Below are 14056 nucleotides of genomic sequence, written 5' to 3' on the forward strand. Positions count from 1 at the left end.
AGGACCAGGACTGGACCCCCTGCGGACACACTGACCCTGCAGGACCAGGACTGGACCCCCTGCAGACACACTGACCCTGCAGGACCAGGACTGGATCCCTTCCAGACACACTGGCCCTGCAGGACCAGGACTGGACCCCCTGCAGACACACTGGCCCTGGGGGACTAGGACTGGAGTGTCCTCTGTGCTTGAGACATGACAGAGAAACAGGCGAAGAACAAAGAAACCTCACTTCCTGTCTGTTTCAGCACAAGCCTCCCGCTCGCTGCTCCTGCACACAACTGAGATGAACTCCGGAGGAAAAACACTTCTTCTGTTCTGCTGGAATTAAAATGACATCCAGCCTTGTGTGCAACGTTTAAAAAAAAAAGACGAATGAAGTAAACATGTAAGACTGGGATTTTCACTCAGCGAGTACTGGTGAACACAAAAACAAAGATCAGCTTCCTTTAAGCTCAGCTGTGGGGTCGTGACATTCCTGACATCAGTCCTGGTTGTTTGGCATCACAGTTTCCCGCTCCTGCAGGCGTGACACTTGGCACACGCAGGGCTTGTGTTTAATTACCCTGCTGGTGCTAGAGACCGCACGGCCTGCAGCGCCCCCTGCAGGGCTGCTCGACTTCAGGCCATGCAGACCCGCCTGCAGTGACAGTGCACACCAGTAAGAACAAAAGTGGAAAATTCAAATCTTGGCACAAGCACCCAGACCGCCGGTGCCCCGGAGAGTCCCTGGAGAGGGAGATGGAGACTGTGCGGATTTGGGGATTACCGGGAGGCGTGCTCGCTGTGCCCGCTGTGCCCGCTGTGCCAGCCGGGTCTAGCCCTCGGGGCTGGGCGCCGGCGCGCTGGGAGGGGCCTCGTGCTCGGAGCTGCTGGAGTTGTCGTCCTCGTCGTCGGTCTGGTCGGCGCAGTGGTACAGCATCAGCGCCTGGGTCTTGTGCGTGATGGTGACCGTGCAGGGCCCCTGTGCCCAGGGCTCCCCGTCCACCTGCATGGGCATCCTGGAGCTCTTCAACACCAGCTGCCAGGGAGACCGCACAGCGGCACGTCAGGGTCCCCGAAAACACACACACACACACACAAACACACACGTCAGGGTCATCACAGGCACGCAGCAGCTCACAGTGCGAAACCGGCCCGGCCCGGAAGAGCCCGGTTCCGGGACAGCAGGTCCACGCGGAGAGCGAAGAGGCGGGGCGGACTCACCCTGACCGTGTGGGCCTGGCCGAGACGCACCGGGTTGGCCACCTTGACCTGGATCTGGGCGCAGTGGAACGAGCCGAACACCCCCACCACCTCCAGCAGGCCGTCGTCCAGCCTGGGGCACGGACACACGGGGCAGCGTCAGGACCAGAGCCTCGCCCCCGGCTCCCCTGAGCCGCCCTGCCACAAGGCCCTGCCATGCGCTGCCCCGGCCTACCTGGTTGGCGGACAGGGCTCGTCGCCCATGCCCTCCCACAGCCGGCAGCCGCCGCCCCAGTAGCCGATGTTGAGCACGATGATGCCCTCCAGGCTGGGCAGTGGCACCCTCTCGCCGTCCAGCTCCAGCTGCACAGGGATACAGGGAAAGAGGGCAGCCGTTACCCTGGGGTCACCTGCAGGGGGCAGACGCCAGACTCCTGGCTCTAAAAGCTGCAGGATCATCCCCAAGTTGGCTTAAAGAGGCACAAAGACGAATATGCTAAATGAATACGATCTTTTAAGCAGAGACTCGTCTGTTCGTGACACTTCATTCATGGCCAGATGTGCACGTGACACGCAGGGGCCAGATGTGCACATGACACACAGGGGCCGGGGGAAACAGCGCCGGCAGTACCTCCACCCTCTTGTCCAGGTCCCTGCACTCCTGGACCAGGCAATCTTTGGTTCCGTAGAAAAAATACACAGCCTGGAAAACAGGTAGGAGAAGAAGTGAACAGTCCACTCCGGAGCCACAGAGGTCCATCGGGCCAGAGCGGCCCCTGGCGCCAGTCTCAGCAGGCTCAGCGGACCTGCGAACAGGTGACCCCAGCCCCCTGGGTCCCCACTCCCACAACGACTGGGAGGACTAGAGGAACTGGGTTCCAGTACATCACCCAAGGCTCACCCACCAGGCTACGCTGCCCCCACTGTCCGGTAAAAGAGTAAATGAAAAACAATTTGGAGATTTTGTAAAAAACGTGACAGTGCCATCTGAAGCCTTCTTTTCTAAGGCTACTGGAGCTGAACCATATTGTAAAAGCAGTGTGTTATCTGTGTGTTGTCCACCCAGCTCCTAAAGTGAGACGTCTGCCTGACATCTGCACGAGGAACTTTTAAGTTCAATACTTTATTGCCATAACAACTAATAATTTATTTATACAGCACTTTTCCGAACCCAAGGACGCTGTACAAATAATAGTAATACAATAAAATAAATCATACAAGACAGACCGTAAGACAGTCAAGCACGGGCCTTAGTAAAAGGCGAGTTTTAAGGTCAGATAGAACCATAGAACCTGTCTCTTGAATGGTCTCAGGAAGAGTATTTGGTTCAAGATACAATGAGCACCAGCAACAGGAGAGCAGAGCCCACCTAGAGAAACATTCCCAAGAAAAGGACTGATTGCCATGCAATTAGGGTTCTGGGGACACTGGGGTAGTCCTGTCACCCCAGCTGGGTATCTCCCAACTGCGTGGGACAGAGGCCCGCCTCCTGCCCTCTGCCCTCTGCCCCGACCCCCTGCCCGCCTCACCTTGTTGATGATCCTGCTGTTGAAGAGCGAGGGCACTTTCTCGCGATGGGCATGGAAGTTCAGCGCCATCAGTGCGTCGGGCCCCACCGAGAAGTAATTATTCATCGTCAGCACCTGCACACAAAACGCTCGTTTACAGACTCTTCCGCCCTCGCGTGGCTGTGAACTTACCGATGGCTTTCCGTGGTCCAGAGAGAAGTAATTCTCATGATATCCACAGCGCCGGCTGAGCCGAGCGAAGAGACTGCCCTCAGCACCGAGCAGGACGCGCACAAAGCCCCACCGAGCTCACCTTGGGCTTCCGGAAGCTGTAGTATCCTTTCGGAGTAACCTGGACCTTCCACCTGGAAAAGACACAGGCAGGACAGCGCTCAGACACTCACCACTCTTGTGCCCAGAGGTTAAATTTGCATTTAGGATGAAACAGGCACAAAGCTGAATTTTTAAAGGCCTCGAGCAGACAAAATTTCCAAAGTGACTAAAGACAGAGAAGCAGGAAGACCCATGAAGGAACTGAGCTGAAACACGCTGACCGGCTCTGTGCAGCCCTGTCTTCTAGAACATCCTACCAACACTGATCAAGAAATGAACCATTTGCCCGCACTGTCCCTGGCATAAAAAATATCAGCCATGCAATTCCTCATGATGATGCGCAGCGTCAAGCTGTTCTGGACGGTGCAGTGTCTGTGCGTGCTTCGTTTTGTGCCTAGCGTTGTGCGTCAGACCTGTTGTGTCTGGGCTATGGCCAGAGGTGCTCCAGAAGGCAGGACTGTGATGGGACAGCAGGACCCTTCTGGTGTGAGATGGAGGGGAGGCCCAGCAAGCAGCCGACATGCACGTGCGCTGAGCCCGAGGCAGCCAGTGAAGAAGCTCCTCCGCGCTGGGGGAGAGGGAGCACGGCCTCACCTGTCCAGCTTGACGGCCTCTGCCTCCAGGATGTTGCGCAGGACCTGCTCCACGGGGATCTCGCCGGCGTACCCCGCGCCCCAGCCCAGCGAGTTGGACAAGTCGTTCCCTGTGCCCAGCGGCAGGATGGTCACCCGAGGCACGAACTGCTCCTGGCCCTGAACCCACAGGGAACAGACAGAACCGGACAGTGGGTTCACCGCAGGGGCGCTCAGCTGCACCGGCTCGACAAACCGCCGGGGGGCAGCAGACCACACCTGCACAGACACTCTGTCCCCACGATGAGACACCCCCCAGAGTGCACCCTGCAGGAGCAGCGGCCCAGAGAGAGTCAGAAGGGGCGCGGGGGATTTCAGACACGAAGGGCACAGTTTCCTACTGCAGGGAAACAGCCCGCAGCGCGCGTTACCGCAGCCCCGCCCCGGTGCGGCCACTGACCTTCAGCTTCATGGCGTCGATGGCGTCCAGCACCCAGCCCACCGTCCCATCGCCCCCGCAGACCAGCACGCGCGCGCAGCCCGCAGGGAGCAGGGCGCAGAGCTGCAGGGCCTTGGCGGGGGGGAACTGCGTCAGATCGAACACCTGCAGGGCGAGAGGGAGCCGAGCGCAGAATCAGCACAGACCCTGAGCGCAGTGCTCTGCGTACACACACGCGCACACGCGCACGCACAGCGCTGCCCTGCTGGACACGAGTCCCCACAGCACAGGAAACCTTTGGCCAGCCAGAGGGCTCACAGGCCTGAAGGGGGCGCTACCACGCCAGCCTGTCAGGAGAAAGAGAGCAATAAAGCTGCCTATCAGCCAGCAACACACGAGCCCCCCTCCAGCACCACAGCGCCGCGCCAGCCCCCAGTCCCACCGCAGTGCGGCCGTGACCAACAGCAGCTCCTGCCGAGTCCAAGAGACGCCAAACCTCCAGCTATCTCGCAGGAAGAGAGACTGGTTAACTGGAGGATTTGTTAGATAGGAATGCTCCATGCCCATTTCCTGAATAACTTGCACTGCATTTCCTGTGTTATGCAGAAATTTAGATTAACTTTATCTGTAATATTATTATACTATTACACTATAATTTTGCAATTAATAATATTAAACTTAAAGTAAAACTTTAAAACTTTACTTTACTTTAATTACTTTAATTTAATATTATAAAAACTTTATTTTTTATAAGTCGCTCACCTGCACTGGGTTCAGCAGCGTCTTGAACTCCCCCAGCAGCACCTCGGCCATGTTGTTCCCACTGCGCGTGTTGGCCAGGACCAGGACAGGCATCCAGTTCGGGCCGCAGGCAGCGGCCAGCTGCGCCCAGAGAGAGAGGGAGAGGAGGAGGAGGAGGGAGGCGTCAGGCTTCCACCACGGCCGTGACAAGAACCGCACAACACCGACACCAGCAGCAGACGCGCCACCGAGGACGTTCAAACTCTCCCAGATGAGCTTAATGCCTTTTACGCCCGTTTTGAACATGCACTGTCGTGGGGACAACACACAAAATGGGTCAACACTCGCAATGCAGCAGGGCCGGACCAAATACCTGGTCCATGTTCTCAAAGCCTGCGCAGCCCAGCTGGCTGGAGTCTTTACAGACATATTTGACCTCTCACTCCAGCAGTCTGCTGTTCCTGCCTGCTCCAAGAGGACCACCCCTACTCCAGTACACAAGAAAAATAAGGTAACATGTCTTAATGACTATTGCCCAGTAGCACTCACAGCTGTCATAACGAAGTGCTGTGAGAGGTGAGTAATGAGACATCAACTCCGGCTTCACAGACGATCCTGATCCACTTCAGTCTGCATACAGACATGACAGCTCCACAGCTGATGCCATCTCCCTTGCACCACACACGGCTTTGCCCCATCTTGACAATATAAACACCAGCACCATATTACTATTCACCAATTATAGTTCATCTTTTAATACCATAATAGTATACAAATTAGACGCCAAGCTCTCAGACCTGGGCCTTAGTACTTCTCTCTGTAACCGGATCTTGGACTTCTTGGAGCTCCAACTCCCTCTTCAAGCTTGCTGACAGCACCACCATTGCAGCTCAGCTCACAAATAATGATGAAATGGAGTACAGGAAAGAGGTTAAGGACCTGGGGGTGAGGACTTCACCCTCAACGTCAGCAAAACTAAGGAGCTGGTTGTTGCCTTCAGGAAGCAGGGAGGAGGCTATGCTCCTGTCTACATTAACAGGGCTGCTGTGGAGAAGGACATTCACATCACCAACAACCTGACCTGGTCCCATCAAGTAGATGAAGTCATCATAAGTGCAGACCAGCGCATCTACTTCCTCAAGTGACTCAGGAGATTTGGTCTTCAAAAGCACTCACAAATTTCTACAGATGTACTATAGAAAGCATTTTCACTGGATGCATTACAGTTTGGAACAGCAATTACTCATCTTCTGAGCGTATAAAATAACAGAAGGGTGGCCCATCACTGTACAGAACTCCCTTCCACTCAGACCCTCCTCAACCACGTGCCGCCCCAGAACAGCGAATGATATACCCAAAGCCCAGACCCACCCTGGGAATGGCTTTTTTCTCTCTTCTTCCTTCAGGCAGAAGGTTCAGGAATATAAAGGAGCAGAAGCTTCTTTCCCACAGCCACAAGACTGCTAAACTCCACCTCTTTATCCTTTATGATCAATAATCATGATATCAACCGCCTCTTCATCCTTAATCCAGCTGCTTTTGCAATGAACTCACAATACTGCCACTACTTGGTTTTTGCATACTGCTGCTATTTGAATTCTGATAAAGATTACAGCTCTTACCCTCAGTATACTGCTGCTACTGTATTGTGTACTAATCTCATGTACACTGCTGCTACCTGTATTTTCACCGCTACTCTCCGCTGTGCTGCTGACACACATGCTTTTGTCTGACGTTCTTGTGTCCAACAATCTGTTGTGTCGTTCGTTATGCGAGGAAACGCCATCGAGCACTTCATTGTACTCCGGTAAGTATGACGATACCCTTGACAAGCCTGAACACCATGCCTGCAGCTTCTGAGGCATCAGCACAAGTGAAAGAGCCCCCCTCCTCCCTCGGGCACCTGTACAGGTGTGCCCCCCTACCTGCCGGTACTCGTCCGCCTGCCCGCGGCGCAGCCGGTTGACGCGGTGCAGGTAGCTCGGGGGGATGATCAGGCTGCGGAACTCCCCCAGGTCACAGTGGCCCCCGTCCGCCAGGCCGGGCCTGCAGTCGTCGTGCACCGTGGTCTGGCACCAGATACACCTGCAGCGCAAGGGGGCACAAGGGGGCACAAGGGGGCACCCTGCTCAGCGCAAGCACCAGGGGGCGCCCTGCTCAGCGCAAGCACCAGGGGGCGCCCTGCTCAGACCCGGTCTGCACCGGAGCCCATCGGAGACTCAGACACGGGCAACAACGGACACTCGTCCATCACGTCTCTAATCCACCACGAACAGGAGGGGTGGCGTGGGTTCCGAATCCAGGCTGTGCCACCCCTGTGGCAGGGGGCTTCAGGCAACTGGCAGAATCGGGGGAGCAGAGCTGCCGGTTCTGGGTCTTCCCCAGAAAGGAAAGCTAAACGCCACAGAGAGCGAATGAGGGCCTAGTGCTCAGCCTCTCTCTGGCGACTGCAATTCCCCGTTGGGCAACAGGGCCCTGCAAGCGCCGACTCAGACACACACCGGCTTCCCCGCGAGCTCCGATGCCCCTCGTCTGGGATCGCAACACCGCAGCGCTGCCAGCTCCAAGCCGGGGAAACTCCGCCTCCTGAACTGGGGCAGCGGTCAGCGACACGACTGGGAAACGCATCAGCCTGAGCCGTTCAAGGGCCTAAGAGCTGCAGACTCTTCTATAAGCATCGCCCTCAGACGCTTCATGTCTATCTATATAGACGTTAAAATGGTATTTTCTCCATCAGTACACGTTCTAACACAGTCTGCAATCAGTAGGAGCCAAAATGGTTCCAGCTGTCGCTCAGCGGAGTTTCCATCGCTGTGCAGTAACAGCAGCTCATTCCAGATGTGCAGAATAAACTCTCTCGGGGCAGAGCCTGTAGCCGAGACCCCAAGAGGTCACCCCGCTCTCACCTGTAGTCGCACAGCCGGGGCTGCGTGCCGCACTGCTGCTGGCACACCACGCAGTAGCTGCAGAGCGGGACGTTGCCCCGGACCCAGCGGTGAGCCAGCGAGCCGTCCCCCTGCCCCGGCGCCATGATCTCCTTGCAGGGCAGGCTCCTGTCGGCGCGGCGCAGGCAGCGCTCGTCCGCGCACACCCCGCAGCACTCGCAGAAGGCGCCCTGCAGGATGTGCTGGGCGCACAGGCAGCAGTACGTGGGCTTGTTGAAGAGGTCGGTGTAGCGCCAGTCGTGCTTGCTCCGCCGGAAAATGTCCCTGATCAGCATCTTCCTGCGGGAGCGCTGCACGCTGCACCACAGCGTCAGGGCCACCGGCACCAGCACCGCCAGCGCGGTCCAAGCCAGGAGCCTCCATTCGTCCCGGGCCGGCTCGCCCCCCTCCTCCGCCTCCATCGCGCTGCTGCAGGAGAGACGTTCGTCTGCCTCTCTCTGTGCGCGGCCGCTTTGTTTACAGACGACACGGCGACTGTTTCAGCGGAGAAACACGAGCCGGTTGTCGCTCAGCACAGCGCCACAACGCAGGTGCCTCTGGGAGGGCGGTTTCCACGCATCCCGTGATTCGCGTGGCTTGCAATAAGCCGGGACGAGTTCACGCAGGAAGGACTAACGTACGGGCTCAGCCGCGGGCGGCCGCTGAGACAGATCTTGATGGAGACGAGGTTTCAGCGAAACTAGCGAACACGAGCCCCCGTGCCGCAGACTCCTGCAGTGACCAGCCCAGCCCCGAGGCGCGCAGCATCCCCACGCCGCTCAAACCGCGGCCCGCGCCCCCTGCCCTCGCAAGCAGCCGCTGAGCTGCGCCTCGGCCGGACACGCAGATCCAGCCACGGCGGTGTCATCCATCAATGCCCACAGCACGACCCCGACCCCTGCGCCTGCTGCGGCTGTCATGTCGGCCAATCAGCGGAAGCGGAAACCGTGACGTCACGGTGCTCCTGCCCCCGGCTCGGGCTCCGCACGCGGAAACAGCTGCACCGCGCGATAAAGTCAGCGGCGCCTCTACAGACCACATCCCGCAGAGCGATCAAGCACAGCTTTCACATTTCTGTACCACACTGTCCTCTGCCTTTAATCAGCTCTGTGCATTCTGAAAGTTAACAAAACGCCATAGAATTGCTTTGGTCGGATTCGAATTTTTGCTCATGGTGTAAACAAAGTCTCCCAGCTCTGCCATCTTATCACATACAAGACAGAAATGAAACCTCCATTATGATGCGGGGACTCGTGTAGCGCTGAGCCATATCCCGACTCCGTAGAATAAAAACAAGACCGCAACAACAGGTTTGCAGCGCCGCTGAGTGGACAGGGCGCGCACTACATCCCTAAACGTCAAAAGGGCGCTTTGATACCAGGTCCACAAGTTCGGATTTGATTTGGAGAAAAGTGTTTTCTTTCAAGTCATAACAGAAAAAAAAATCCCAACACAAAATCATATACTCAAAAGTAATAAATGCATCCTGCGCATGTTCAGTATGATAAATAAAGCAGGATGCGCCGAGTCGTTCAGTGTACAAGCCGCAGCAGACCCAGATGTTGCCAGCTGCGCGCTAGGCCGGTCCGGGGGACGGGTGACGTAAGCATCGACTGGAGCCGTTCCCCCCGCGGCTCGCGCTCAGAACGGCAGCAGCAGCGGGCAGGGACACAGCTGGACATGAAGACGCTCGTGGCTCTGGTCCTGGCTCTGGTCTTGCTGACCTCCTGCACAGGTAGGGACACGGCTTCGCCCCGCTGCAACAGAATCGCTGTTTTACACGTAGGAACGGCAGCAGATCGTTTTCAGGTGTGTTCACATTTTGAAACTGAATGATTTATAAAATGAGTGGGTGCCTTCGCTTAGTGTGGCAGTTTGATAAAAAGTTTATATTCCACTTAAATTAGAATGTATTAATCTTTAAAATATATATTTCAGAAATGCATTCCCATATTAATAATACCCATATCATATGAATCTCGAGTGTAGCCATGAACCCATGAAATAGCCCACTGATCAGTGCCGAGAGCTGCGCAGATTTTTTTAAGGAAGAAATATTTGAAAACGCGCTGCAGTACTGCTGCTCTTCCTCGTGTGCTCGCATTGCTGTACTGGACTGTCCATTGAAAGGACATTTCTCCCAGAGGATCACGAAGCTTGAACTGCAGAGCGAAGAAGACCGCTGTGGAAACAACAGAAGTGTGTGTTTGTCACATCTGCTCAGACTGGTGTGGCCCCATGAGAGAAGAGGCCCGAGTGGAGCAGCAGGAGTGCTGGCCACGTCAGCGTGTGCCTGGGCTGCTGAAGGGGCCTCTGCAGGGCAGCTGAAAGGGCCCTTTGTTAATTCACCAGGAGGGGCCCCTGCTCCGGGTCAGAGCGGGAGTCCGCGTCAGGAGGACAGAGGCTGCCCATTTTCCGGGAGCTGCAGTTTTAAATCAGTCCCCAAACCACAGGGAGTCCTGACCCCCTGCTGGATCCACCTGCGTGGACACTGGGGGGCCAGGTCTGTCCCTTCCCCCCCAGGTGGAAAAATGCTGGGCTCTGTTCTCAGAAAAACAAAGACTGGCCTGTTCTCAGATTTGTTTTTAGAATTTATTTTCCTCCAGTCCAAAATCTCCTTGCCCCGGTTTAGTTTTCTAATGTGAAGTCAGGTGTAAGGAAATGAGAAATTAGCCAGGAATAGCAGAGAAGGGGTTTGGGGAGGCGATGAATGTTAACACTTGTCTGGTTCAAACTTCATAACAACCGGAGCCTGTCTGGGACCGTGAGTGCCCAGGAGATGCCTGGTGCTCCTCTCCTGTAGATTAGAACAGAGAAGGATCAAACACACTGTTGCACACTTTCAGTTCACAATGGAAGTCTCATTTCCACCCAGGTTAATCTCCCATTCTCTCTGTATGGTCTGTATTCTCTCTGTATGGACTGTGCTCCCTCTGTATGGTCTGTATTATCTCTGTATGGTCTATATTCTCTCTGTATGGTCTGTATTCCCTCTGTATGGTCTGTGCCCCCTCTGCATGGTCTCCCTGTGTCTCCTGTCTCTTGTCAGATGCCTCTCCCATTCTGAAGGAGAACATTGCCAAGCAGCTGCTGAGGAGCAAAAGGCAGGACCGCCCCAGGAAGGCGGGGTTTCCCGATGAGCCAAACAGGGTAAAGCTTTCTGTTGCCTGCAGGCGGACTGCTACAGTGTAAATATGTAAACAAACAGAACAGTATTTCAGAGCAGAAACTGAGGCAAAAACCTGGCTGAGTTGCTAAGGGAGATACTGAGGCAACAGATTTGAACAGAGCTGGACGTCTGCCCATCTGCCCTCTGACCACATACTGGGCTTCTTCTTCCAGAGGAGAATTGCAAACTAATTCTGGCAGTTGTGGGTATTTGCTATTTTGTGGAATATTTGATTCCTGAGTGTTTCTTGCAGTGTAGAAGAATGTCCCTGTGCCTGGTTCTCCAGGCTGTGGTCACTGAGCATGTCCTCTCTGGACAGCCAGGTCTGCCTGTGTCCAGTGTCTCTGGCCAGGCTGTGGTCACTGAGCCTGTCCTCTCTGGACAGCCAGGTCTGCCTGTGTCCAGTGTCTCTGGCCAGGCTCTGGTCACTGAGCCTGTCCTCTCTGGACAGCCAGGTCCGCCTGTGTTCAGTGTCTCTGGCCAGGCTCTGGTCACTGAGCCTGTCCTCTCTGGACAGCCAGGTCCGCCTGTGTCCAGTGTCTCTGGCCAGGCTGTGGTCACTGAGCCTGTCCTCTCTGGACAGCCAGGTCTGCCTGTGTCCAGTTTCTCTGGCCAGGCTGTGGTCACTGATCCTGTCCTCTCTGGACAGCCAGGTCTGCCTGTGACCTGGGGTCAGTGACGGGGAGAATGTCCTCACCTGTCCTTATGCCCCCGGACAGGAGCACATGCTGTACCTGCAGAGGCTGGAGCAGCGCGCCCGGGAGACCGACCTGGAGCACTGGCTGAACCCGCACTGCTTCCCGCGCTGCGACCGCAACTACGTGCACCCGGTCTGAGCCCGGGTCCGGCCTTGAGCGGCCCGGCGCGCCCGTCCCCGGGGGTCTGTATAACGCACGCGCTCTCCTCGAGACCACCGACGCGGGCGCAGTTCTGCCGCCGCGAGACGCTCAAATGCGTTTCCTTTCTCTGCAGAGCGCGGGCCTGAGAGCACGAGCACCCGGAAGCGTCCTGCCCGAAGATGATTTCTGCCCGAAGAGCCTCTAGAATATTCTGATAGTGGTCCTATAGCAAGCCCCTCTGTACGCATTCTTAAAGCAGCTGGCTTTTGTACTAAGGGTGTGATGACACCTGTCCTTTTAGAAAAAAAGCCCTCTGTGACTTTATCCTGAATATTAAAAAGCGTGAAAAGCTTCTTGCATGTCTCTCTCTTTCCTGCAGTGAGACTTGTTACCGTGCAGTGCCGCGGGATTGTCTGGACTCGGGCCGCAGCCGTGATCACATTTTGCGTCATTTGTTTTTTTTTCACGGTAAGAAAAAATACATTCTGAAAATGACGGAGGAGCAAAATGATCTGATTATATATTTTAAATCGTGTCCGACCGAGTGCGGCCTCACTGGGCTGTTTGTACTTCGCGTGTTCGAGAATCGAGGCGTCCGCGCTCTGACCGATCCACAGCTCGAGGTCCCCGCTGTGCTTCCGCCACTCCCGTGTGAATTCCACGCACGGGTGTCACTTCTAGCGATGCGGTGTCGTGGGAATTTTGAGGCGGGGGGGGAGACGGTTCCTGTGGAAACTACCTTGTTTGAAGTAAATAAAGGCGAACAAGGAGATGGTCACCGCACACTTACAGGGAGCAGCTGTCTGAATAGGCCCTTGGGTGTCCTGACACAGAGGCGACCTCCTCAGCAGTGATCGCTGCTCTTGTTCGGGGAAGCTCGTAAAGGACACATTCCCGAACTCGCCAGAGTACTGTCTCACACCTGCGGCTCCGTCCGGGGCCGGACTATGGTGGGCGTGGGCCCCGGGCGCTTTCAATTCAATTCAATTCAAGGTGCTTCATGAGCATGACCGATGGGTACAATCAGTGTTGCCAAAGCAAATAAAAATAATGAAATTCACATGAAGTAAAATAAAATCTACAGACATTCACTTTCACTCTGACGTGTGCAGAAGGAGGGGGAAACGCCAGCTGAATGACGTCGACTGACACGATGCACTTTAAACTCTTCTAGTGCTAAACCACGTGACTGACGGAGCGAGTCGAGCGACCATCACTTCGACACTTCTAGTCTCTAGAACGGCCGCTAGAGAGCGGATGGTTATTGATCTGGAGCACCTGGAGTCGATCGCAAGCGTGTTGTTTCAGCTCGTTTTTCGTCAGTCACTAGTCCGGCACTGACTCTGTCAAGATCCGAACTCCCCCTCCCTTGTCAACACGCGATTCACTGACCGACCTGCGCCGAACTGGCGCGACACCGCCCCCCGGTGGACAGAAGGAGAAGCAGCAGCTCCTGTCGGCTTTCCCTGGTGTGTGATCAAGACAAACACTACAGATCTACCCAGAGTGCTAGCTTCCAGAATAATAGTAATAATAATAATAATAATAATAATAATAATAACAACAACAGGAGCTCAGGGGCAAATAGCAACGCGTAGTGTAAATTTTAACAAATAGTTCTACTTATTAAACTAATTAACTGTAACTAGAGCATCTGCACGATGTAATGGTCAGGGCTCCGGGTTCAAATCGCAGGCTTGGATTTGGGGCAATAGTGAGGCAGTAAGGCTCGGGGTCCAGGTAAGTCTCCCCATTATCTAAACGCCGCGGCTTCATCAAATGGAAGTCTAATTTAATAAAAGAGTCACACTAATAATTCAGTCATGAAGGGAAGCCCCTCGATGGTAGCTGTCCGAATCTGTGGGCATCTTAAGTCTGCTCGGCTGCTATAATTCAAACGTGTTTAAAAGAGCAGGGACCTCCGCCGTTTGTTAACGAACTGTGTTGAACCTGTGGGTGATTCATTTTAACAGTACAACAAGTCCCTTCGTGTCCGAACACTACCAGATTGTGAAGTTTCAGCATTTTTGTAGTATTTAATAAAAACCCCGAACATAAATTCCATGAACCCACAGGCTGTTGATGAGGACACGTCATGTCGCCGATATGAACTGTTCTGTTGCGATTTCCTTCTCCTGTGAAAGAAAGACCAACAGGCTCAATTTAGCTTCTCCACGTCATACGGAAAGGGAACCGCAGCTGTTAACTGATCTATCTATTTTAGTCGCCTGTTTATATATTATACAGTACAATGTGTTAGCGGCTTTCTATGATTAAAATAATAATAATCTCATATAGCAAACAAGGGGGATATAAACGACACATCCTGGTTTTCCAACACGATCG

At 54.8% G+C, this 14056-nt stretch overlaps 2 protein-coding genes across 2 annotated transcripts; one reads left to right on the forward strand and one right to left on the reverse strand.

Moving 5' to 3' along the window:
- Positions 1-697: 697 nt before the first annotated feature.
- On the reverse strand, positions 698-8642 carry dgke (diacylglycerol kinase, epsilon). The gene is made up of 11 exons (XM_088927463.1): positions 7685-8642; positions 6704-6863; positions 4800-4919; positions 4059-4202; positions 3621-3778; positions 3007-3058; positions 2715-2828; positions 1817-1888; positions 1421-1548; positions 1207-1318; positions 698-1021 (listed from the first exon to the last, which is right to left on the reverse strand). The coding sequence occupies exons 1-11, from the start codon at positions 8122-8124 to the stop codon at positions 818-820; spliced, it is 1704 nt and encodes a 567-aa protein (XP_088783589.1). The 5' UTR covers positions 8125-8642; the 3' UTR covers positions 698-817.
- Positions 8643-9220: 578 nt separating this feature from the next.
- On the forward strand, positions 9221-12048 carry c11h17orf67 (chromosome 11 C17orf67 homolog). Its single transcript, XM_088928241.1, has 4 exons — positions 9221-9437; positions 10752-10852; positions 11591-11751; positions 11844-12048. The coding sequence occupies exons 1-3, from the start codon at positions 9221-9223 to the stop codon at positions 11705-11707; spliced, it is 435 nt and encodes a 144-aa protein (XP_088784367.1). The 3' UTR covers positions 11708-11751; positions 11844-12048.
- Positions 12049-14056: the final 2008 nt, after the last annotated feature.

Source organism: Atractosteus spatula, chromosome 11 (assembly GCF_055471065.1).
Source record: "Atractosteus spatula isolate fAtrSpa1 chromosome 11, fAtrSpa1.hap1, whole genome shotgun sequence".
Taxonomy (NCBI): domain Eukaryota; kingdom Metazoa; phylum Chordata; class Actinopteri; order Semionotiformes; family Lepisosteidae; genus Atractosteus; species Atractosteus spatula.

Bases quoted from the DNA above. Each gene is read 5' to 3' on its own strand.
- dgke (XM_088927463.1), bottom strand. From the start codon at position 8,124: ATGGAGGCGGAGGAGGGGGGCGAGCCGGCCCGGGACGAATGGAGGCTC. The intron at 4,920-6,703 runs GTAGGGGGGCAC...CTCTGGGCGCAG, and splicing joins AGGCGGACGAGTACCGGCAG to CTGGCCGCTGCCTGCGGCCC. The intron at 1,319-1,420 runs GTAGGCCGGGGC...TCCGTGCCCCAG, and splicing joins GAGCCCTGTCCGCCAACCAG to GCTGGACGACGGCCTGCTGG.
- c11h17orf67 (XM_088928241.1), top strand. From the start codon at position 9,221: ATGCGCCGAGTCGTTCAGTGTACAAGCCGCAGCAGACCCAGATGTTGC. The intron at 9,438-10,751 runs GTAGGGACACGG...GTCTCTTGTCAG, and splicing joins CTTGCTGACCTCCTGCACAG to ATGCCTCTCCCATTCTGAAG. The intron at 10,853-11,590 runs GTAAAGCTTTCT...GCCCCCGGACAG, and splicing joins TTCCCGATGAGCCAAACAGG to GAGCACATGCTGTACCTGCA.